Here is a 23,987-nt window from a genome sequence, read left to right as displayed (position 1 = left end):
GAACCATAAATTGTGAGAAAATGCTGAAATAGTTGGAAAAAAAAGTAGAAGGGGACTAGATTTGGGTGGGGCTCATGGACCATATCCAGAAGCTTGGCCTCCATTAGGAGGGAACAAGGGAGCCAAAATGGGTTCTAAGCAGGGGAGTGACTCCAGTCTCTGGGTGTGACATGCCATGTATTGGAGGGAACAACCCTGCAACTAAGGCTTGTTAGAAAAGCTTAACAGTCTATTGAAGAAAGACGCTGAAAGTAGGAAGAATAATCATAGTAGACATGAATTAAAACATTAAGCCCATTGCATACTTAATCTTGTCTGCCCCACCGCCACCCAGTGTTGGCACTGGTGTCAAGCTCTCCATTTTACAAGTAAGGCGAATATGGTAGGATAAATCACTTGATCAAGACCCCTCAGTACCCAGATCTGTCCACAGCCTCTCTTCACTCCCTTGAACTAAGGCATTGGACTATGACGACGGTGAATGTACAGGCGCTTTCATTCATTCGTCACTTACTGGAGACCGAAAGCCAGCTTCAGCGTCCAGGAAAGGGAAGAGACAAAACTCATTAAGGTGTCGGTGAGCAGCTAACCGGATGTAAAACTTCCGTAGCTGCAGAGTGACAACAGCATTACCGCCCACCATCCTCTACCCACTGCGAACACCAGACGCCCTCCCTGCGCCGCCTCCGGGGACCTCAGGCGCCGCCCCGCCCAGGGGCGCCCCTGCGGGCCACGTGGTGCGGCGTCCGCGCAGGCGGCTCCCGGCGCCGGCGCTTCCGGGTTGGCGGCGGCTGCGGCGCAGAGGTAGAAGCCGGGCGGCGCGGGGTCGCCGGCGGCTGGCAAGGCGGAGCTGGGGGCCTGGGCCGGCCTGGCGCGGGTGCGCCTGCCAGGCCGCTGGGTGGGCCAGTCGCGATCCAGACCCCGCCGGACGTCCAGAGAGGTAGGTCCGCTACTGGCCCACCGTTGGTGGGCGCGGCATCCGCGTCCGTGTTGACCCTGCCCAGCTGGCCGCTCCTCGGTCCGGCCCGAGGGGCCCGGGTAGGAGATGCGGGAGTCCCCGCGTCCTAGCGTCCCCTCGTCCCGCCCCCAGGTCGGCCGACCCAGGGCCCCGGGGAATTGCCCGCGCGCAGTCTGATGGCCCAACGTGGGCAATCCACGCCTCCCTTCCAAAGCGAGGCCGGATGTGCCTTACGTTATTACTACTCAATTGCTGCTACCCCCAAATTGACTTTGTACACATACATTTTCTTCGCCCTTTCCATTTTTGTTTCACAGACTGGCTAATAATATGTAAAGTCGAGACACTAGTTTTCATTCTGATATTTGTGCAACTATGAAAAGTTAGTGCAGGGAAGGACTTCAGAGACGATTGATCCGATTCCTTCATTTTACAGAAAAGAAAACAGACCCTGAGAGGTCCCGGGAACGTCGGAAGTTCACCCAGCTGGATAAGGGTTCAATAGGAACCCAAAGCTAAGTTTTTAAATAGACTTTTAAAAGTGATAAATGGTAAAATTCAATTAACAAAGTGAAGTGACTCTAGGTTCCTTTGGGCTGGGATTAACCTGGTTAGACAATGTGTCCTGCCTTTTAAACATTATTTTCTGAAGTTCTCTTGGGGTGTCTGCAGCAGCTTGGGTTGTTGCTGTGGCGTGGGTTCAGTACCTGTCTTGGAAACTTCCACTGGCAAGGTGGAACAAAAAAACCTTTGTTTTCTTATTTCAGGCCAAATCCTTCTTGAGAGCCTAAAGAAAATGGCAGAAATATCATCAGAGCCTTCAGGGCAGCTTATTGTACACTCAGACACTCACAGTGACACTGTCCTGGCCAGTTTTGAGGACCAGAGGAAGAAAGGCTTTCTCTGTGACATCACTTTAATTGTGGAGAATGTGCATTTCCGGGCCCACAAAGCCTTACTGGCTGCCAGTAGTGAGTACTTCTCAATGATGTTTGCTGAAGAAGGAGAGATCGGCCAGTCCATTTATATGCTAGAAGGCATGGTTGCCGACACTTTTGGTATCCTGCTGGAATTTATGTACACGGGTTGTCTCCAGGCCAGTGAGAAAAGTACAGAACAAATCCTGGCTACTGCCCAGTTCTTAAAAGTCTATGACTTGGTAAAGGCTTACGCAGACTTTCAAAATAACCATAGCTCCCCAAAGCCAGCAACATTGAACACAGCTGGTGCTCCAGTGGTTGTCATTTCTAATAAGAAAAATGAGCCTCCAAAGCGGAAAAGGGGAAGACCAAGAAAAGTCAACAGTTTACAGGAGGGGAAGTCAGAACTGGCTGCAGAAGAAGAACTACAGCTGAGAGTGAACAATTCAGTTCAGAATAGAGCACACTTCGTGGTTAAAGAGCTCGACAGTGGCGTACTGAGCGAACAGATTCCAGCAAAAGAATTGGAAGAATCTGAGCCGGCTTGTGAGCCAGGTAGAGGGGAGGAAATGCCAGCTGAAAAAGATGAGAACTGTGATCCCAAGAGCCAGGATGGGCAGGACAGCCAGAGTCGTTGTAGCAAGCGGAGGATTCGGAGGTCTGTCAAACTGAAGGATTACAAACTCGTTGGGGATGAAGATGACCAGGGTTCAGCCAGGAGGATCTGTGGAAGGAGGAAGCGCCCTGGGGGCCCTGAGGCCCGTTGTAAAGATTGCGGCAAAGTGTTTAAGTACAACCACTTTTTAGCAATCCACCAGAGAAGCCACACGGGTAATTATGCTTTTGCAGCTCATTGGAATGTGTTTTGGAGAAGTAACAATAGTAATAGCTTTCATTTATTGTGCAGTGTCTGTGATGGGCATTGTAATAAGGTATACATGTTATTGTATTGAATTCTCCCAGCAGTCCTGTGAAATAGGTGCTATTATCCCAACTGTGCAGATGAAGAGACTAAGTACTAGAAAGCTTAAAATACCTTGCCCAGGGCATCCACATAGTGACAGAACTGGGATTTGAACTCAGGGAGCCTGATTCCAGAATCTCTCTTCTTATTTGAAATTGTTGGTTCAAGGCTTAAATGTTCAGGAATCAAGTGCCAGCCACATTTAATCTGCCTAATGATTCTTTTTTTTTTTTTTCTTTTTCTTTTTAGGACCGCACCTGCATCATATAGACGTTCCCAGGCTAGGGGTCGATTCAGAGCTGCTGTTGCCGGTCTACACCACAACCACAGGAATGCCAGATCTGAGCCACATCTTCAGCCTACACCACAGCACATGGCAACACTGAATCCTTAACCCACTGAGTGAGGCCAGGGATCGAACCTGCGTCCTCATGGATGCTCATCGGGTTCGTTACCACTGAGCCACAACAGAACTCCTTATGACTCTTCTTTTTTTCTTTTCTTTTTAGGGCCGCACCTGTGGCATATGGCAGTTCCCAGGCAAGGGCTCAAATCAGAGCTGTAGGGCTCAGTGGAAACCATCCCAGCTAGTATCCATGAAGACATGCAATCAATCCCTGTCTTCACCCACTGGGTTAAGGATCTGGCTTTGCCTTAGGATTCTTGAATTCCTCATCTTGACTGTAGCTGTATTTTTTCCCAGGTCTGTCTGGACAGCTCTCTCACTCAACCATCTAGCTGTAAACATCTCTTCCTTTATCATCCCTCTAGCCCAGTACTGGCCAGTAGACACTTTTGTGAGGATGGAAATGTACCATAGCTGCTCTGTCCATTATCGTGGCCACTAGCCACGTGGGTATTTTGCATACTTGACATGGCGAATGTGACTGAGGAACTGAGTATTTTACTTTATTTTAATTGATTTAAATGGTCACCCTATTGGACAGTGCAGCCTAAGGTGGCCAGAAATCACTTCCTCCTTTGAGCCCTCTCTTAGGCACCTGACTCACTCTCCTTTGGGTCAGGCTGTGGTCATACACCTGTTATGTACCCCACAGCCTAACTAAGTTCAGGCCTAGGGACCGGGATGTAAGTCCTAGCATTTGGCGGCATCCAGTGCTGTGGCTCTCAGCCTGGCCGTCCTTGAGTCTCCTAGGGCGCTTCTGAAACCACAGAGCCTGGGTGCGAGCCCCAGAGCTTCTGGTTGCATTGTCTGAGTGTTGGCATTTTTAAAGGCTTCCCAGGGATTTTAAGCACAGACTGAGAGCCCTGAATTGTGGTTCTCTGAATGATGTAGAAATGTTTATTGAACTGTCCAGTTCAAAATCTTAAATAGCTCTGCAAAATTCGTCAAGGAACTCCACCTGTAGGATCTTCCTTTTTTGCCCTCAGTGTTCTGCAATTTTGCATTCACTCATTTTAGTGTGGGTCTCTTTTCTTCCATTTGAGTGGGTACCACTGGATGCATACAGCCTGGAAACTCATCTTTCAGTTCCAGAAAAAATTTCTTGAATCGTTTCATAACTGATTGCCCTCGCTTTCTAGAACTCCTTCTGTTTGGATGTTGACCCTCCCGGACCCCTCCTCTAACTTTCTTGTCTCTCCTCTTGCTCACTTTTCGCTCTGCTTTCTGGGAGACTGCCACTTCCTCATTCAACCTTGATTACTTTCCTATTTCTACTCTTAAGTTTTTGCTTCCAGGAGCTCTTTTTCTCTAAACATTTTTTTTGAAAGGAGAGTCCTCTTTTTGTTTCCCAGTCTACTGTCTTACCTCTTTGAGCCCGTTAAGAACATTTACTTATTTATTAGTTTTTAGTATTTTCCAGACTCACCCTGGGCAGTCTGTTTTCCACAAGTTGCTTTTTGTCTTACCTGTTTTGGTATCTGTTTCAGCTACGTAAGGCCTTCCTTGACCGATGATTTTTTAAAAAAATCATATTATATGTAAGGATTTTTTGCTGAAAGCTGCTGGCAGCTGCAGGTGTGGAGGGCCTACAGCATCCTTGCTGATGCCTGGCCTTGCCCCTTCGGCTCTCTTCCCTCTCTCTTCATGTTCCAGCAGACACTCCATCTCCTACCTGGAGGCTGTAGCCTGGCTGCCGGTGTCTAGCACAGGAGGAGGCAGAAGGCTGGGGTGCATCTCATCATCACAGATGCACACTTTGACTTGCTCTCCCCACGGTGGTCCCGCCCCATTGTCCTGGGAGACCTCTGACCCCGAGACCCCTACTCCAGAGATCCCTTGTTGGATTCACCCTCTTTAGAGAATAGTCTCCATCTTTTGCTGGGGAGAAGGCCAGGCCCCTGGGTACGTGGATTAGGACATTGGATCTGGGGGCATCTAACCACCTGGGAAGCAGATGTCGTTTGTTCTCCCTCACCCCCATTTTCAGGGATAACAGGTGTCACCAATTCCTGACATGAGCATCTCCCCGCTCCTCCCCGCTGGCATCAGATTCGTCCTTTCCAGCTTGCAAAATGTTATCGGTGATGTTGTCTGTGCTGTTCATTGTCATTTTAGTTTGGGAGCGCACAGAGGATGTGCACGTTGTTGCTCACGCCATGTTTTTTGGGGCTCTTATTCCAGGGGAGCGACCTTTCAAATGTAACGAGTGTGGCAAAGGCTTCGCGCAGAAGCACTCCCTGCAGGTTCACACCCGGATGCACACAGGCGAGCGGCCCTACACCTGCACCGTGTGTGGCAAGGCTCTTACCACCAAGCACTCGCTGCTGGAGCACATGAGTCTGCACTCAGGTAGCCAGGCTCGCACCAGCGGCCAGATGCCAGCAGGTTCCCATTGTGAGGGTGGGCGTTACTGTGATTTAGGTGGTCTTGTCTCAGCCTCATGTCATTCCCCATGTGGTGTCATGGAAAGACAGAATTCTGCACCTGTCAGGGTGTGCTTTAGAGTTTTGCACAGCCTTGAGCCTTAAGCTGTGATTTATAAACTGGCAGCTGGAAGTTCAGTGTGCAACCATGGTTTGTATAAGCACGAGAGTTTAGAATTATTTTACTTTGGATGCTTTTGAGGCGAACTCAAATTCTCTTGTTCTGTCCACCACTCCCTATTGCCTTGCGTGCCTTTGCACATTCATGTTAACGGTGGTAGACTCTGTAGGCATTTGGGTTTGTAGACAAGTCACTTGTGTTATTTGTAGAAAATGGACACCTGGGCCCACTGTGGTATTTATCTTATTTGTGAGCCTTCCTGTTCTTTATAGTTTTTTTGTGTGTTTTGTTTTTTATTTGGCAGGACAGAAGTCTTTTACCTGTGATCAGTGTGGAAAATATTTCAGCCAGAAAAGACAACTAAAGAGCCATTACCGAGTTCATACAGGTACAATAAAAGGAGAGAAAATTTGGATTGGTGGGGGAGAAATGCAAATACAAATTGTTTCTGAAACAGTACTTTCAGAGTTGTAAAAGATAAGAGAGTGTTTAGGGAAGCTATTCTTAAAAAGCAGTCTAGGAGTTCCCACTGTGGTGCAGTAGATTAAGATCCGGTGTCGTCTCTGGTGGTGCAGGTTTGATCCCTGGCCCGGTGCTGTGGGTTCAGGATCCGTGTTCCCGCAGCTGTGATGTAAGTTGCAGGTGCAGCTCGAATTTGATCCCTGGCCCGGCAACTTCCATATACCATGGGTCCAGCCAAAAAAAAAAAAAAAAGAAGCAATCTAAATTAGATGTCCTTGTGATGTTTTCTCCTACCTTGGGATTTATATTAAATGTTTATATTACAGTTTTGGTTTCACACACGGAAACCCTATAAATTTGGTGTTATTCGAGGCACCACTTGACTGAGAGGACAGTGGTTGATTAGTTGTTAGTGGTCCCTGGACAAAGGTGTCACACCCCATAACTCTCTGTCCAGGCTTTGTCCAGGCTTGCTCCAGCCTGCCTCTGCCCACTGCCCTTTTTCCTTCCTGCCAACTGACAAGAGATGAAGGGGGGGATTGGGAGCATCATTTGAGATTGTTTGGTCACAGTCAAAGCAGTGCTTTGAGGCAGAAGGAGATTATATTTGGAGAGATGGGAAGGGTCCCACGTCTTTTGGGGAAGCAGTGAGTTGAGAGGCAGAAGAAAATATTGTTACCAAGTTTAATTTCAGAATTGTTGTTTTATTAAAATACCACATTTAAAGTGATTATTTTTCAGGGAAGTGCTTTAACACAAATCACTGAAGAAATGCAGGGACAGCATATATGCACTGACACTTTTTTTATTGTTGCGACAAGGCCACTCATTACCGGAATGCAACCATTGCCACCGCAAATTCATGGATGTGTCTCAGCTAAAGAAACATCTACGAACACACACAGGTAAAACACCGTTGCACCCTTTCGTTCTAGCACATTTCATGCTTTCAGGGAGCGAGGACTGAAGTACTTGGATCCCCTCCTCACAGTGTGTTTATTGTAAATTGGGCGGGAGTCTTATCAGTAGATCCTTCAAAAGCCCAGGCAGAAGGCTGTGAACACCGTTCTGTGGAGAAATCACATCTTTGTAAAAAGCAAAGCAGGGATTCCCACTGTGGTGCCACGGGTTAAAGATCCAGCATTGTCTCTGCAGCTTGGGTTCAGTCCCTGGCCTGGGAACTTCCACATGCCATGGTGTGGCCAAAAAAAAAAACGCAAAACAGAGAGTCCTTACTGAGCACTATTCATCTATGTAACTTTGTTTCATACCGCAAAGTGGTACAAGTCTGAATCGGGTTCTGTGTTTCAATCATAATTTACTTTATCATTGAGGAGTATCAAGATGAATTTTTTAGAAAAGGAAGCAAAATGAAGCAAGCACAAAAGTAGCCTAGGCACTGAGGATTTTTCCACTTTCTCTCCTAGGATCTCTTAGTACTTACTAAGCATCACCACCTCCAGAAAAAACAGCTTCCAGGATGAAGAGGAAGCAGGATCAATTAGGGCAGGTCAAATTCTTTCATTTAAGATCAGAAAAGTAAAAATGTGGGCCTTTTAGAACTTTAGGTAAGAAGCACTTCTTAAAAAGAAACCTGCTAGATTTTCTAAGAAAAACTTCCTGTTCTAGGTTGATAGTTTAATGATCCTCTTAAATTGTTTAGTAAAATTATATATCAGGTTAACTTATGTCGCTTTGGACATTTTCAAAAAACCCTGTGTTTTTTGAAAACACAGGGTTTTCTCCTTAAAGTCATTTATTTTCTTAAACATCTCATAGTGTATTGAGTTTTAGGAAGATGTGTCTCTGTATAGTCTTTCTACAGATATCATTAATAGGTTCTGTGAAATTTAAATTGTCCATTTGGTGTTCCTGTCATGGCACAGTGGAAAGGAACCTGTGCCATGGCACAGACTAGGAACCATGAGGTTGTGGGTTTGATCCCTGGCCTTGCTCAGTGGGTTAAGGATCCAGTGTTGCCACAAGCTGTGGTGTAAGTCAGAGATGAGGCTTGGATCCTGAGTTGCCGTGAGCTGTGGTATAGACTGGCAGCTGTCTAGCTAGAGTGGCTAGACTAGCTCTGATTGGACCCCTAGTATGGGAAGCTCCATATGCCGCAGGTGTGGCCCTAAAAAGCAAAATAAATAAAGAAATAAATAAATTGTCCACTTAGCACGTATCGCCTGACGGTTACTAGGTGCCAGGCACTCTTCTGGGCTCTGAGGATGTAGCAGTGCATGAGGTGGGCAGAGCCCTTGCTCTTGAGGGGCTAACATGCAAGCGGGAGACACCGAGGGAGTGTGTAACTTGTCAGGTGGGGGTAAGTGCTGTGAACAAAACGCAGGGTCAGGGTACGGGCTCAGGAGGGGATTCTGCCTTTTTACACGGCGGCTCATCTGGGAGGGCCTTGCTGATGAGGTGACCTCTCGGGTGGAGATCTGAATGCTGTGAGCCATTGCATCTCCTTGGCAGAAGAGCATCCTAGGCAGAGGGACCAAGTCCTGAGGCAGAAGGGGCCACGCAGAGCCAGGGCAGTGAGAGTGGACACCGTGGTGTAGGTGGACATTAGAGGCCGCTGGAGTCCGCGTAACCCGAGTTCCCGGCTGTGTGCTTCAACCCCCTGGGAAACTTTAAAAAAGGAAAAGCCTAGTCTCCGCCCCTGGAGATTCTGATTGAAGTGACTGGGGATGGGGCTCGAAATGAGCATCGTTAAAAGCTCCCTGGGTTTTTTTCACTGTGCACTTAGGCCTGAGAACTTTCGAAGCCACAGTAAAGACTTTGGATTTTGTCCTGAGGTGGTGACTAACAAAGGAACGGACGTGCTGTAATGTAGAATTTTAATAGGATCGCTGCAGCCACCGCGTGGGGTGGGGTGAGGCGGGGTGGAGGCGCCGTGAGGAGGTTGGTGCCACGGGACCTTGGCACAGCATGGTAGGAGTGGGCCCATTCGGGGTATATTCTCAAGGAAGACTCAGCGTCACTTGCTTGTGATTGGATTTGAGGGGGGAGAGAAGGGAGAGGCAGAAGAAATTGGAAGGATGAAAAAACTGGGGAAGATGCTGGAAGGAGCAAACCAAGAGTTGGATTTTAGACACGTGGGCTCTGAGGTGGCTCTTTGACATCCAAGTGCATGTGTGGAGGAGGTGGCTGGATGTTTTGGTCCATGTTCAGGGGAGACCTGCATGCAGAGATGGAAACGCCCATGCTCACACATAGGCCTGCAGATAGCCTGTGGGGCTGCGGAGAGAATCCCCAGGGCCGGTGGAGGTCGGGGGGAGCCAAGGTATCCTGGTTGCACTGGGCAGTGCCAGGGTGAGACCTCTGATCCACATGTTTCTCTGGGTAAAATGTGTTAGTGAGGCTTCTGGTCTTTCTGAGGAGAAGCAGGCCTTGGTGTGGAGGCGGAAAGCAGTGCAGTTCCCTTCATTCCAGGGAACTGCCCCACCCTCCACCCTGAAGAGAAGAGAGAGAAGTGGAAGATGTGATGGGTAGAAAGGAAATGACAGGGGCTTTGTAAGGTGGTTTGTATGACTTAGAAATAAGAAATCATACCCATCAAAAAATGACTTTTCGGAGTTCTCGTCATGGCACAGCAGAAACGAATCTGACTAGGAACCAGGAAGTTATAGGTTCAATCTCTGGCCTCGCTCAATGGGTTAAGGATCCAGCGTTGCCGTGAGCTGTGGTGTAGGTTGCAGACGGGGCTCGGATCCCGCCTTGCTGTGGCTGTGGTATAGGCCGGTGGCTACAGCTCCTATTCGACCCCTAGCCTGGAAACCTCCATATGCTGTGCGTGTGGCACTAAAAAGCAAAAAAAGGCGGGGGGGGGGGGGGGAGTTGGGGTGTCACCTCCCAGCTCCTCAGGCAGAGAGGAAGGTTTGGGAAAGGCTGCCAGGCAGAGTGGCGCTCAGCCTCCACCCTAGTAGGCAGGTCTTGCCCAGAGGACCTCGGCCAAGGCTGTCTTCTCTTAGCTCTTTAAGTGCAGACTTTCTCTGGGTTAGAGGTCACTTGCCAAACACAAAAGACTGGAGATCAATGAGAGGTGTTTTCTTCCCTGAAGGCATCTTCAGTGGGGGAGGAGGAGCATTTTGCAGTGGAGGCAGGGTGACAGGCAGTGTTGGTGAGGTCACCACAGCTCAGCTCGTGTCCCTGTACCCAGAGCTGATCCGGCTTTCAGGAACTGAGCTAGGCCGCGCCACGCACCGGACTGACAAGCCAGCCAATGGATTCACTTAACAAAAAGACGCCCCCTTTCTGTTGTCTGCTGTACCGCCTTCCTGACATCTGTGTACCCAGAAACCAAGTCAGTGATCAGAAGATTGCTGGGTGAGCTGGGGGCAAGTTCAGGGAATTAGCCCAGGCTGTGGAGAAGCCTGGTGAGTGGCAGCAACAGGCCGCGTGGGGCTGGAGCATGTGAGAGGCTGGCACCCGGGGGGCCGTGGTGAGGAACAGCTACACCGTGTTGAGCTCTGGTGAACAGCTAGAGCGAGATGGCTGACGAGGGGCAGACCCACGGTGAAGGCAGCCAGGGGTCTTTGGGCAGAGAGGAGGCTTGTTTGGGTTCATGCCTTGAAAAGGATGCAGGCAGCCCCAGGAGGATGGTCCGAGAGGGAAGGTGCTGGGGGTGGGCCAGTTAACAGGCCCTTTGGAGAAGAAAGATGAAGGCGTTCAAGTCAAGAGAGTGAAAGGAGGAGTTCCCATCGTGGTGCAGTGGAAACAAATCTGACTAGGAACCATGAGGTCTTTTTGAGTCTTTTACAATGAACATGGTTGATTTTTGAAGAAAGAAAGCAGCTGTTGTAGGAATTTAAGTGTATAGAACCCGTTTGCCTCTTGAACGTGAACTTGGATCAGACTGGAGGTGTGTGGTGTTCCTGTCGTGGCTCAGTAGTAACAAACCCAACTAGGATCCATGAGGACATGGATTCAATCCCCGGCCTCACTCAGTGGGTTAAGGACCCGGCGTTGCCATGAGCTGTGGTGTAGGTGACAGACACAACTTGGATCCTGCGTTGCTGTGGCTGAGGTATAGGCCGGCAGCTGTCACTCCTATTCTATCCTTAGCCAGGGAACTTCCATAAGCCGCGGGTGTGGCCCTAGGAGAAAAAAAAAAAAAAAGCACAAAAACTTGAGATGTGTGATATTTGGGCCTGCCTGGGGTAGGGTTGGGTGGTACTGCATTAGCCAGCCCATCACTCCAGGTTTGAGCCAATGGCGATGGGAAAGAGGGTCTGAGAAAACATATCTGCCCGCATCCCCCTGGATGAAACCTACCCTTTCCTTTCCATTGCCGTTGTCTGGCCTTCCTGGAATGAACTCGCTTCGGACCCCACTGCCCCCCAGGCCCTGTCACCTCTCCCTGTGCCTTTCCTCTCCATCTACTTCCTGCACCTCCTGGTCCAGGCCTCAGCCCTGCAGCTTAGACTAGTCCACAACTTCCTACCTGGTCTTGCTGCCTACCGCCCACCCCACCCATCATCCCCACGTGTATTTTCTTTCTTTTTTTTTTTTTTTTTTTGGCAACCCCATGGCATATGGAATTCTCAGGCTAGGGATCAGACAGAGCCACAGAGTGACCTACACTGCAGCTGCAATCCTTTTTTTTTTAATTTTTTTATTTTTTGTCTTTTTAGCTATTTCTTGGGCCGCTCCCACGGCATATGGAGGTTCCCAGGTTAGGGGTCGAATCGGAGCTGTAGCCACCGGCCTACGCCAGAGCCACAGCAACGCAGGATCCGAGCCGCGTCTGCAACCTACACCACAGCTCACAGCAACGCCAGATCGATAACCCACTGAGCAAGGGCAGGGACCGAACCCGCTACCTCATGGTTCCTAGTTGGATTCATTAACCACTGCGCCACGACGGGAACTCCCCCACGTGTATTTTCTTAGTACTTTGACCTGTCAGGTCTTCTGCTAAAAACGTCCAAGGGTTTCTTGGGGTCTCTGCCTGGAATTGATGGCTCTTTGTGGCCTGGCCTCATGGTTTAGGTCCACCCCTCCTCAGTGAACCCTCACCGCTCGCTGTCCTCACTCTGCGGCCATTTCCCACACCACCTTTTTGGCCGTACTGTTTATCCTGGTACCCGAACCAGGCCTGTCCAGTCCAGCCAGATCCTGCTGCCTCCACACCCACCCAGGTCTGCACTCAGTGTTGCTGACACCACTCACTTAAGGGTTTTGCCAAGTACAGCCCTAAAATACTGAATTGCCATGTGTATCTCCTTTCAGAACAGTTCTTTTTTTTTTTTTTTTTTTTGGTCATTTTGCCTTTTCTAGGGCCGCAGTCACAGCATATGGAGATTCCCAGGCTAGGGGTCTAATCAGAGCCATAGCCACCAGCCTACGCCAGAGCCACAGCAATGCGGGATCCGAGCCGCATCTGTGACCTATACCACAGCTCACAGCAACGCCAGATCCTCAGCCCTCTGAGCAAGGCCAGGGATCGAACCTGCAACCTCATGGTTCCTAGTCGGATTCATTAACCACTGAGCCACGACGGGAACTCCAGGACGGTTCTTTTTGAGGCAGTGATCATATCTTTTGTATCTTTTCTGTTTCTCAGCTCTGTGCTTTGTGGAAGGTTTTGGAGCTGAGGAAACTGAAGAAGGAAGGTGTCTGTGAACTAGAGGGAGCAGAGCGAGGACTAGGAAGTCTTTGCCCAGATGCACTTTGGCTAGGAAATTTGCCCTCTTACTGTCCTAGAGTATGTTCCTGGAAAGAATTTCCAGTATTTAAAACATTTGCCAGCAGACTTCCAGAGATGTTGCAACCCCAGATGGATTTGATTGATGACATGGTACTGTTACATGTGTCCGCACACAGCACTTTACAAGCAAACGGAGCAGGCACTCAGTCTTTGAGTCGGGAGAAGGAAGAACTGAGATCCGCTCCAGGTGGAAAGATGATGGCAGCGGCCTGGTTTTAATCTTTGGAGTGATAAGAGTTATTGCTATGGGGAGTTCCCTGGTGGCTTGAGGCATCTGGCATTGACACTGCTGTGCCTCAGGTTACTGCTGTGGTGCAGGTTTGATCCCTGGCCCAGGAGCTTCCACATGCCATGGGCATGGCGCAAAAAAACAAAAGCATGATAGCTGCAAAGATGCAGACTCAAGTTGTCACAAGCGTCCTCTGCCTAAGTTGAACTTGGGGAAATATCTCACCTGAATTTTCTAGAAGATGCTGTGAGAGGGAAGCCACCTGACTCTCCTCCTCTTCACTTTGCACTCATCCCTTGCTCTTATCTAGTTTAGTAGGATTTTGCTGCTTTTCTTTTTTTAAAAAAAATTCATAGTTCCCTTGCCTATGTTAGGATCAATAATTGTGTTTCTGGAGGGCATGACAGTCTGTCATTGTGTGTACAAACTAACACAAATAAATGCTGTCAAAGCCTTATTAAAATTCCTAGTGGGGTCTGGAGCAGTCACGACGCCCTGGGTGGGCCTTGGTTCCCACTCTGAAGTTCGTTTATTCATGAGGATTTCTGGACCAGCATGCTGGGCCCACTTCTAGGCACTGGGGTCCTAGGAGTGAGCAGGCCCTCAAGTCACCCCATATAAGAATGGGAGACACAGACGACAAATACCAGTACGTAAGGTGGTGACAGCTTTGTGGGGAAAGTCACTCAGGGAGGGGCCCATGACGTGGTGGGCTGGTGCTTTGGGTGGTGACGAAGCCTTGCTGGGGAGGTAACACTTCACGTCAAGGTGACGTGAGTCCCTAGGGCCCTGAGCGGATTGCATGGGGAGTGTGCCCAGGGACCTCCCCCGAGGTGGAGGTGGTGAGCGAGGGGAACACCTGATGGAGTAGGACAGGCTCGGGGTGAGGGATGGCGGTGGGCAGACAGATGTGTCCCATCTGTGATTCCGTGGCGGCTTTGGTTTTATCTTGCATGGGATCAGGAGGAGCCATTAGAGTAACTGCTGCAGAGCAAGAGAAGATGTGATCGGATCTGACTGTAGGAAGGATCCCTCTGGTTGCCACACTCACCGTGGACCACAGGGCAGCAGAGCAGAAGGGAGGAGGCCCAGGAGGAGGCCCCTGTGGGGAGGCGTGAGATGAGGCCAGATTCTGGGTTCGTTGGGAAGGTGGATATGAATGTGACTAATCCGTAAGTCACCCTAGTGCACTGGGGCCCTGGGAAGCTCAAGTAGTACCCTCTGGGAGTGTACGTGTCTTGAGTGGGTACTCGACAGGGCGAATGTGTCTCCCACATAGAATCGCTTCCCTCCTCATTCCAGTTTTGAAGTGTCTGAGGGAAAGCTCCGAGCCCTACACCTCCTCTGTGTCCTCTTGGCACTTAGCACGCGGGGCTCAAGTACATGGTAGATGCTTGCCGAGTGCTTCCTCCACTCACACTGGCTGAGGGTTCGGGTGGTACTGCCTTGGTTCTTTTTCATATTGCAGAACTAGGCTGTGATTTTTGCTTTTTATTGTGGATGTATGTTTCTGAACACTCTCCCTTTTTTAGGTGAGAAGCCATTTACGTGTGAAATCTGTGGCAAATCTTTCACAGCCAAGAGTTCTCTTCAGACCCACATCCGAATCCACAGGTAAAGTTCTACAGATGCTTTTCACACACGGGATCTTCATCCGGCCCTGGTGTTCAGCAGGGTGACATGTCACCTATATAGTCCTTGCTCCCAAATGATTACTGGTAGAATTTCCTGTGTAATTTATTATTTTGTTTTATCTTTTCAATAAAGAAATTCCACACTTAGGCAAAATCAGGGAAACTGATTCTGGCCAGCAAGAGTTGGCATTATTGATAGCATTTCTTAAATATTGATTTGAGGCTAGGGGCTGGTCTACAGCCTAAATCTATCAAAAATTAGTATTAGGGGAGTTCCCATCGTGGCGCAGTGGTTAACGAATCCGACTAGGAACCATGAGGTTGCGGGTTCGATCCCTGCCCTTGCTCAGTGGGTTAACGATCCGGTGTTCCCGTGAGCTGTGGTGTAGGTCGCAGACGCGGCTTGGATCCCGCGTTGAGGCTGGCAGCTCTGATTCGATCCCTAGCCCGGGAACCTCCATATGCCGCGAGAGCGGCCCAAGAAATGGCAAAAAGACAAAAAAAATTAATATTAGGGAGGTCCTGTTGTGGCTCAGCAGGTTAAGAACCTGACTGGTGTCCATGAGGATGTGAGTTCGATCCCTGGTCCGGCTCAGTGGGTTAAGGATCCAGCGTTGCCATGAGCTATGGTATAGGTTGTAGACATGGCTCAGATCTGGCATTGCTGTGGCTGTGGTGTAGGCTGTTGGCTACAGCTCCGATTCGACCCCTAGCCTGGAGACCACCATATGCCACGGGTATGGCCATTAAAAAAAAAAAACAAAACCCTAAATATTAGATTTAATGTTTTCTCCATAAACTTTTTTTTTTTTTGTCTTTTTGCCATTTCTTGGGTCGCTCCCGCAGCATATGGAGGTTCCCAGGCTAGGGGTCCAATCGGAGCTGCGGCCACCAGCCTGTGCCAGAGCCACAGCAACGCAGGATCCAAGCTGTGTCTGCGACCTACGCCACAGCTCATGGCAACACTGGATCGTTAACCCACTGAGCAAGGGCAGGGATCAAACCCGCAACCTCATGGTTCCTAGTCAGATTTGTTAACCACTGCACCATGATGGGAACTCCCATCCATAAACTTTTTGTTCACACACTTTATTTCCAGATTTGATTTAGTAGCTTTTCTACACAGATAATTACAGGCCACTCACATTTTTAATATTGAAGTCAGTCATATATATTTATTTGTCTTCTAGAGTCTAAAAATTAGCTGAGAACTAAAACAAAAAACGTTGTGTGTAATCTACAAATATTTACTTTCTTATCTGACATACATGCTGTGGAATCATAAAATTTTATCACATCTGACCCAGCCCCACAGCCCCATCCATCACTTGTCCTCAAATACCCCTCCCTGCTTTTTTGCTTTAAGATTAGAAATCGAAGCCCGTGGCAGATGTAACTGGCTCCAAGTCCTTAACTTAGAGAACCCATGACTTATGTCTCCCGGTCAGGTTAATGTTCCTCTCTTCTGCAAATAATCTGAATTTCTGCGTCCCTCTAAATGATCATTATAAGTGGATCTGTCTTTAAAATAAAATGTCTGTTTTCTCGTAGAGGAGAAAAGCCATATTCCTGTGCCGTGTGCGGCAAATCCTTCTCTGACTCGAGTGCCAAGCGGAGACACTGCATTCTACACACGGGCAAAAAGCCTTTCTCCTGCCCTGAGTGTAACTTACAGTTTGCGCGCTTAGACAACTTGAAGGCTCACCTGAAAATCCACAGCAAAGAGAAACACGTGTCCGATGCCAGCAGCGTTTCCGGCAACAGTAACACCGAAGAGGTCAGGAATGTCCTCCAGCTGCAGCCCTATCAGCTCTCTACCTCCGGGGAGCAGGAAATTCAGCTTCTTGTAACCGATTCTGTACACAACATCAATTTCATGCCTGGTCCTAGCCAAGGAATCAGCATCGTCACTGCAGAGAGCTCCCAAAACATGACCGCAGACCAGGCTGCCAATCTCACGCTGCTCGCGCAGCAGCCAGAGCAGCTGCAGAATTTGATACTCTCGGCTCAGCAGGAGCAAACCGAACACATGCAGAGCCTCAATATGATTGAAAGCCAGATGGAGCCCTCCCAGACGGAGCCAGTGCACGTAATCACACTCTCCAAGGAAACCCTGGAACATCTTCACGCCCATCAAGAGCAAACAGGGCAGCTCCATTTAGCAGGTGCTTCAGATCCGGCTCAGCACCTGCAGCTGACCCAGGAGCCACCCGCGCACCATGTGCCCCAGCCCACGCCGCTGAGCCAGGAGCAGAGCTGACCTGAAAACACGCTCGACTGCTCTCTTGGTCTCTGTAAGCCGTAACAGGATTGTGTTTGGCTTTGTGCAGCGTTCACTTGCAGGTCCTGACAGAGATGTGGTAGCTAGCTGAGCTAGCCGATAGCTTGTTGCTGTTCATCCAGGAAGCAACATGTGTGCATCATGTTGTCTCTCTGATATTGATTTGGATTTAGCATTTCAGTATTGATGAATGGGTTTTATTTTCATTTATTATATCTCATAAAGACTTGGGTGACTTTCCTTTGGGGGCACTGAATTAGACTTTTCTGTGAGTATTAAATGTTCACAGCCATAGGTTATGGTCTTGCTGACCTTTCCAGTTATATTTTTTAGGACAAAGGAAGTCATATGTTGAGTTGGGTAGAATGTTTGGTTCCCCTTCCTTATTCCTCTTCGGCATCACAGTTCCCACAATAGTTCCCACTATGGGGGCTGAATATGAGCAATTACAACTTTGGGGACTCTGTCCTTTTAAGAATTTCAGTCCCCTAAGACATAGTAACCTCTCAATGTTTAATCTTCCCTCAGTGGGCTCATCATGTCATGTTTAAGATAGATTGAAAGACGTAAAAACTGAATGTCAATTTTAACTCAAAATTCACACACCAAGAAAGCCAAAAGGATAGGATTATTTTTTAAATTGTGAACTCGACTTTTCTGAGACACAGATTTACATGTTTTTTTTAAAAGCAGGGCATTCCTGTTGTTGCTCAGTGGAAATGAATCCCAATAGTCTCCCTGAGGAAGCGGGTTCGATCTCTGGCCTTGTTTAGTGGGTTCAGGATCCAGCATTGCCGTGAGCTGTGGTGTAGGTCGCACACGTGGCTCAGATCTAGTGTGGTTGTGGTGTCGGCCAGCAGCTGTAGCTCCGATTCGACCGTCAGCCTGGGAATTTCCATATGCCACAGGTGGGGCCCTACAAAGCAAAAAAAAAAAAAAAGTCTAATTGAAGTATGAAATCGAATCAAGATGTTCATCCCAAATAAATTGTCAGTTTTTTGTCAGCATTGACATTTGAGCTTCATGATGAAATGAAAACTTTCTTAATTATTCTGGAATATAAATTAATGTAATTTATGTTAAATATACCAGGTTCTAATTGATCTCCAAAAATGTTGATCTGTGTATTATGTCTGATAACTTTCTGAATAGGAACTTATAATCTATTTTTATTGCAGAGTAGGTTAAATCTCACAAAATAGACACATAATTTTAAAAAGTAAATTCCTCTAATCTTAAACATAATTTTGAGCTTCAGAGACTTAGTAGCCCGTGTGTGTGTCTATAATTGTGTGATTTGAAATAATCATCAGAAGATTAAATTATGTTTGGGTTAAGTCTTCCAGCACAGCCTGTTTTATTGAATTCTTTAACTGCTTTCTCTCAGGTAAACTGGTAGAGGATTTTTGAGAAAAGAAGGTGAGCACCCGAATATGCAAATTAACACAATGCTGGTGGAGAGTGAGGGGTAATATGCCCTAAAATTAACAGGACCTTCACATCAGTCACTTCTTTTTTTAAAGTGTTTTTATTATAGTTGATTTACAGTGTTCTGTCAATTTCTGCTGTACAGCAAAGTAACCCAATTATATATATATATATATATATTCTTTTTCAAGTGAAACAAATCCAACTAGGAACTATGAGGTCGTGGGTTCGATCCCTGGCCTCGCTCAGTGGGTTAAGGGTCTGGTGTTGCCATGAGCTATGGTGTAGGTTGCAGACTCGGCTCAGATCTGGCATTGCTGTGGCTCTGGCGTAGGCGGGCGGCTACAGCTCCAATTGGACCCCTAGCCTGGGAACCTACATATGCCATTGCTGTGGACCGACAAAGAAAAAAACAAGTGGCTAGATACAGTTCTCTGTGCTATACAGCAGGATCTCATTGCTTATCCAGCCGATTGGCCCAAATGCAATAGTTTGCATCCATTAACCCCAAATTCCCAGTCCATCCCCCTCCCTCCCCTCCCCTTAGCAACCACAAGTCTGTTCTCCAAGTCCTTGAGTTTGTTTCTTTTCTGTAGATAGGTTCATTTGTGCCATATATTAGATTCCAGATATAAGTGGTATCATATGGTATTAGTCTTTCTCTTTCTGACTTACTTCACTTAGTATGATAATCTCTAGTTCCATCCATGTTGCTGCAAAGGGCATTATTGTGTTCTTTTTATGGCTGAGTAGTATACATCAGTCACTTCTTTATTTTAGATATCTTTGACTTCCACCTGAATCACATGTATTTTTTGGAAGCTAAAGTAATAGAGGAGTGTTCAGGTTTGTGAGGAGATGAAAGCTTTCTTCTAACATATCTGCCAAACTATATTTTATTGGATATAATTCAAAAATTCCCAAATGATTTATATATATCAACCAAAGTATGTTATTAAATCAGGCCTGACTAGAGATATAATTTTTCCAAATACAGTTATGCCCCCAATATTATTTCAGATTTGACTTACCTCACTTAAGCTATTTACCTTAACATTATTGTGAAAATGCAGTGTTCTTACCAGCTTTTCAAAGCCGATTGGCCCACATTTTCTCCAGGAGATTCGTAGTATCAAAGCAAATGAAGGCTAAACCGCTCACTTCCTGGATAGTTAGATAATTATTCAAGAAATACAGTCACATGACTGTTTACAGGTCAATTTTAACTAGCTTTATGACAGCCTGTCTCTCCACTAAGAGAAATATAATGTCAGCCACACATGTGTAATTTAAAATTTTCTAGTAGCCACATTAAAAACGTAAAAAAATCATGAGATTAATTTTAATAAAATCGCCTATGTAATGCAACATTTGCCCAATATCATTTCAGCACGTAAATATTCAACATTAAAATGTATTAATAGTTGACACTTTTTTTCACACTAAGCCTTCAAAATCTGGTGTGTGTCCTACACTGACTGCACGCTCAGTTTGGATGCTCACGTACTTGGTCTGTATTAGGGTTCATATAGTTTACAGCTGAAAACCCAGATTCACATATTCAAGCAGCTGCAGTCATAATTCTCTTCACAAGAACTGAAACAAGTATCCATTTTTGAATTTATATTAGAATTGATTAAATGTAAAGCAGGGTTCCTCCATCGCACGTAGCCACACTGTGAGCGCCTGGTGGCCACTTGTGGCAGTGGCCTACCTGTCTCCAGCCCCAGAGCCAGTCTCAGTAAGAATCTCTTCTGAAAGAGTTCTGGGTTATTCAACCAGCTGTCAAAGGAAAATGAGGGAAGAGGGGCTTTATGATTCAGGCCTCTCTTCTGTGTCCCAAATACACATCCTGCCCATTTACATGACATCCTGAATTTTAAAGTTCAGTGACTGGGAGTTCCAGTCGTGGCTCAGTGGAAAGGAATCTGACTAGCATTCATGAGGACACTGTTTCAATCCCTGGCCTTGCTCAGTGGGTTAAGGATCTGGCGTTGCCTCGAGCTGTGGTGTAGGTTGCAGACAAGGCTCGGATCCCTCATTGCTGTGGCTCTGGCGTAGGCCAGTGGCTACAGCTCCGATTCGACCCCTAGCCTGGGAACCTCCGTATGCCAAGGGTGCGGCTCAAAAAAGAAAAAAAAAGTTCATTGACTGTACTGAAAGGAAATGACATGTATGCAAAAATGTTTCTATTGCGTCTTTGAGAAATTGCTGGCTCAGGGCCTCACAACTCATCTTGTACTAAGCTTATATGGTTTTAAAAGTGGTTTTAACAAGTGCATAAATACAAATTGCACTTATTAGGAATTAGTAGAACATTATGCCTTCGGACCACGGAAACAAACATGGCACTTTTGATGGTGAGTCTCTGGTTTTCTCCAAGTAGAGGGCTAGCCTTGGAAAGAGGGGCTCAGGCCACCCAAATGAGCTATTCATGGGCTTGCCCCTGTGTTTCTTGAAATGCCTCTTTCTGTCTCTCCTCTGTGTGTTGTTCTGCATGTGGTTCTTGTGTTGTAAATGTGAGCAACCTGTTGCATGATGCTGGGGTGTGTGACAGTGTCATCAGAGATGGTTACATTGAAGGTTTTCATAGACTGGGATAATAACAATAGCCGCCACATACTGAGTCTTTGCTCTAGGCCAGGAGCAAAGCCAGGCTGTGTTAGTTCTGTGTCTTGGCCCTCCTGAGACCTTTCCCAGGGCATGGCACACAGAAAGGATTCCTACAGCATCGCGTGGTAAGAGGGCTAGCAGGCACCTCTGGCCGCGACTAGTGTGTTAGTTCGCTAGACAGGGCTGCCTGACAAATACCACAGCCTGGGTGTCTGAAACAACAGAAGTTCATGTTCTCACAATTCCAGAGGCTCAAGTCCAAGATCAAGGTGTTGACAGCATTGGTTTCTTCTGAGGACTCCTAGCCATCATCTCCTCCCCCTGTCTTTTTCTTCTGGTCTTCCTCTGTGCGTGTTCGTCCTAATGTCCTGATAAGGACACTACTCATACTGGGTTAGGACTCACCCTGCTGACCATGTTTTAACTTAGTTACCTCTTTAAAGGCACTCTCTCCAAATAGTCACATTGGGGTTAGGACTTACAATGTGAATTGGAACCTGTAACAGCCGGCTTCTGGAACAAAGAGGAAGCAGTGTCTGACCACATCCGTAACCCATTTGAAGCACAACCTTATTTTACTTTGCATGACAGTCCTATGAGGTAAGGAATCTTATGATGCCTATTTTACAGATGAGAACAGAGATCTCAGTAGAGGAAGCCCTTGCCCGAGGTAACACGGTAAGTGGCAGAACTGTAAGTGGGGCACAGGGCTGGCTGCTCCCACCAGATGGGCTTACTCTCATCAGCTTTGGAATTTTTACGCTGGATTTACATATCATCTGCTTAATGAAATGGAACAATTTTGACTAAAAGTGAAGGGCTGTGTGCAACTTTAGCATACATTCAGAGCTTTTACATAAAACAACAGTAAAAGAGTCTTCCTATAGAAATGCAATAACTACCATATTAATAATACTCATATTAGTATTTTATTGCTGTTGATTTAAAGTTTAATTGAAATTTACCAATTAGATGAAAGTTACTACTAAAGTGAAAATGTCTTAACTAACAAACTTTTGCTACCCTTATTTGTATGTATGGAGGTAAATTTTCATCCTCAGTTTTCAAACTAAAATAAGCTTAAATTCTCAAGAATAGAAAGAAAACTCTTTGTCTTGCTTTTGAAAAGAGTAGTCTTGAAGAAATGACCCCCCCAAAAAAAAATCCCCCTTGCCTTTTGTAAATAGCAGGTGCAAAAGAATGGCCTCTAAAAGCTATAATGTCACTTACTTTCAAATTCTTTACACGTAATTAACAGACACTTTTGTTGACTGGAATATATATACATATCATTGTCATTGGAAACATCTCACAGTAGGAGGATTTTTATACTAAAGTTCATTTGATCAGTCTCAACACAAAGTATAGGAACTTGAGGAATTTTAGGTAACAGTCACAAGAGTTAGCCTTTTTTTTTTTTTTTCTAATGTAAATGGAAAATACTATTATGTCTGGTGTGACATGTAGAAAGGGAACAATGTGAGCAGGGGTCAGATCAGGGAACTGCCTTGGTCTTAGAGCTTGGATCTATTATTTCTTGTGAATTTTTAACATTCATAATATTAGAGCATTTAAAATAATGGATTTGAAGATTGTGCAAAAGAATAGTTTGGCTCTTAGTTTTTGTTCATTTGTAGTTTGTCCTTGGATGAAAAATTAAACTGAAGCTTGCTTAGGTTACGTTAGAGTTATAAATAAGAACATCTACATTTTAAAAATCTACCTCATAGATAACTCTAGTATGATTAAGTGGCTTCTGGACAAATTCTTCCTATAATCTTAATGTTTGAAGTATGAAAAGGCTCATAACAAAAATCTGGCAAAGCAAGCAGAACCTGAACCTATGTGTATTTTTAATGTGTCCCTTGTGTTATCTCGGAGTCAGTGATATCATCATGCCTTGTTTCCGAGGAAGATTCTTAAATAAAAAGCAGCATATAGGAGTTCTTGTTGTGGCGCAGCAGAAATGAATCCGACTAGAAACCATGAGGTGGCGGATTCGATCCCCGGCCTTGCTTAGGGAGTTAAGGATCCAGCATTGCCGTGAGCTGTGGTATAGGTCGCAGATGTGGCTCAGATCTGGGATTGATGTGTCTGTGGTATAGGCTGGCAGCTGTAGCTCCAATTCGACCCCTAGCCTGGGAACCTCCATATGTGAGTGCGGCCCTGAAAAGACCAAAAAAAAAAAAAAAAAGCATATAGAGGACAAAGTAGCAGGGAAGGGTAGGAAAAAATAAGCAACCCAAATTTTGGGTCCACTTACTCTCATCAGCCAAGAGAGAAAGTTGGGAGTCATTCTTGATGGGTCCCTCCTCACCCCCACCCTGATCCATCCTCAAGTTATGTCAGTTTCACTTCAAACTAGTGGTCCACTTTTCCCACCCCACCTGCTGTACCATCACCAGGTCCTCTCGCCTGGACTCCTGCCAAGGTCTGCCTTTCCTCCCTCTCCCCAAGCTCTTTCTCCACCAGAAATGGTGATCTACCCAGCTCACCATAGTGCCCTTAGCATGAAGCTGAGGGCTCTGCTAAACACATGGATATTGCATTATTAAAGCAAATATGAACAGATCTCTGCTCTGCTTACAATCTTTCTACAGTTTCCCTCTACACTCAGAGTAAAATCCCCAACCCATCTTCCCCTCAGGTCCCTTCCCCATTCTCACTTCTAGCCACACTGTCTTCCCCAAACAGAGCCAGCAATTTCCTGCCTTAGGTTTTGAGGCAGGCGTTTTCTCAGGTGTGAAAGGTGTCTGCCTCTTCTCTCTGACTAATGTCTGCTCATCTGTCAGAATCCAGTGCAAGTGTCACTTCCTCACCCTCTAATCCCCTCAGACCC

General features: G+C 46.8%; 1 protein-coding gene across 8 annotated transcripts; it reads left to right on the top strand.

Annotated features, from left to right (window-relative positions):
- Nucleotides 1-775: 775 nt before the first annotated feature.
- On the top strand, nucleotides 776-17,789 carry ZBTB24 (zinc finger and BTB domain containing 24). 8 transcript variants are annotated; one of them, XM_047762525.1, is made up of 7 exons: nucleotides 784-940; nucleotides 1,726-2,709; nucleotides 5,430-5,597; nucleotides 6,097-6,180; nucleotides 7,076-7,159; nucleotides 14,725-14,806; nucleotides 16,378-17,789. In XM_047762525.1, exons 2-7 carry the CDS (start codon nucleotides 1,755-1,757, stop codon nucleotides 17,084-17,086), a joined length of 2,082 nt encoding a protein of 693 aa, XP_047618481.1. In that variant the 5' UTR covers nucleotides 784-940; nucleotides 1,726-1,754; the 3' UTR covers nucleotides 17,087-17,789. The 8 variants fall into 8 exon arrangements, 6 of the variants coding, with proteins under 6 accessions (XP_047618535.1, XP_047618500.1, XP_047618508.1 ...); XM_047762544.1 differs by lacking the exons at nucleotides 14,725-14,806; nucleotides 16,378-17,789 and adding an exon at nucleotides 12,820-13,658 and having other exon boundaries at nucleotides 778-940; XM_047762552.1 differs by lacking the exons at nucleotides 14,725-14,806; nucleotides 16,378-17,789 and adding an exon at nucleotides 7,682-7,760 and having other exon boundaries at nucleotides 778-940.
- The last annotated feature ends 6,198 nt before the right edge of the window (nucleotides 17,790-23,987 follow it).

This window comes from Phacochoerus africanus, chromosome 2 (genome assembly GCF_016906955.1).
Source record: "Phacochoerus africanus isolate WHEZ1 chromosome 2, ROS_Pafr_v1, whole genome shotgun sequence".
Lineage (NCBI taxonomy): Eukaryota > Metazoa > Chordata > Mammalia > Artiodactyla > Suidae > Phacochoerus > Phacochoerus africanus.
This window is presented reverse-complemented; position numbering and strand designations above follow the sequence as displayed.

Excerpts from the sequence above, each read along its gene's own strand:
- ZBTB24 (XM_047762525.1), top strand. The coding sequence starts at position 1,755 with ATGGCAGAAATATCATCAGAGCCTTCAGGGCAGCTTATTGTACACTCA. Across the intron at positions 6,181-7,075 it reads CCATTACCGAGTTCATACAG|GCCACTCATTACCGGAATGC; the intron begins GTACAATAAAAG and ends TGTTGCGACAAG. Across the intron at positions 7,160-14,724 it reads ACATCTACGAACACACACAG|GTGAGAAGCCATTTACGTGT; the intron begins GTAAAACACCGT and ends TCCCTTTTTTAG.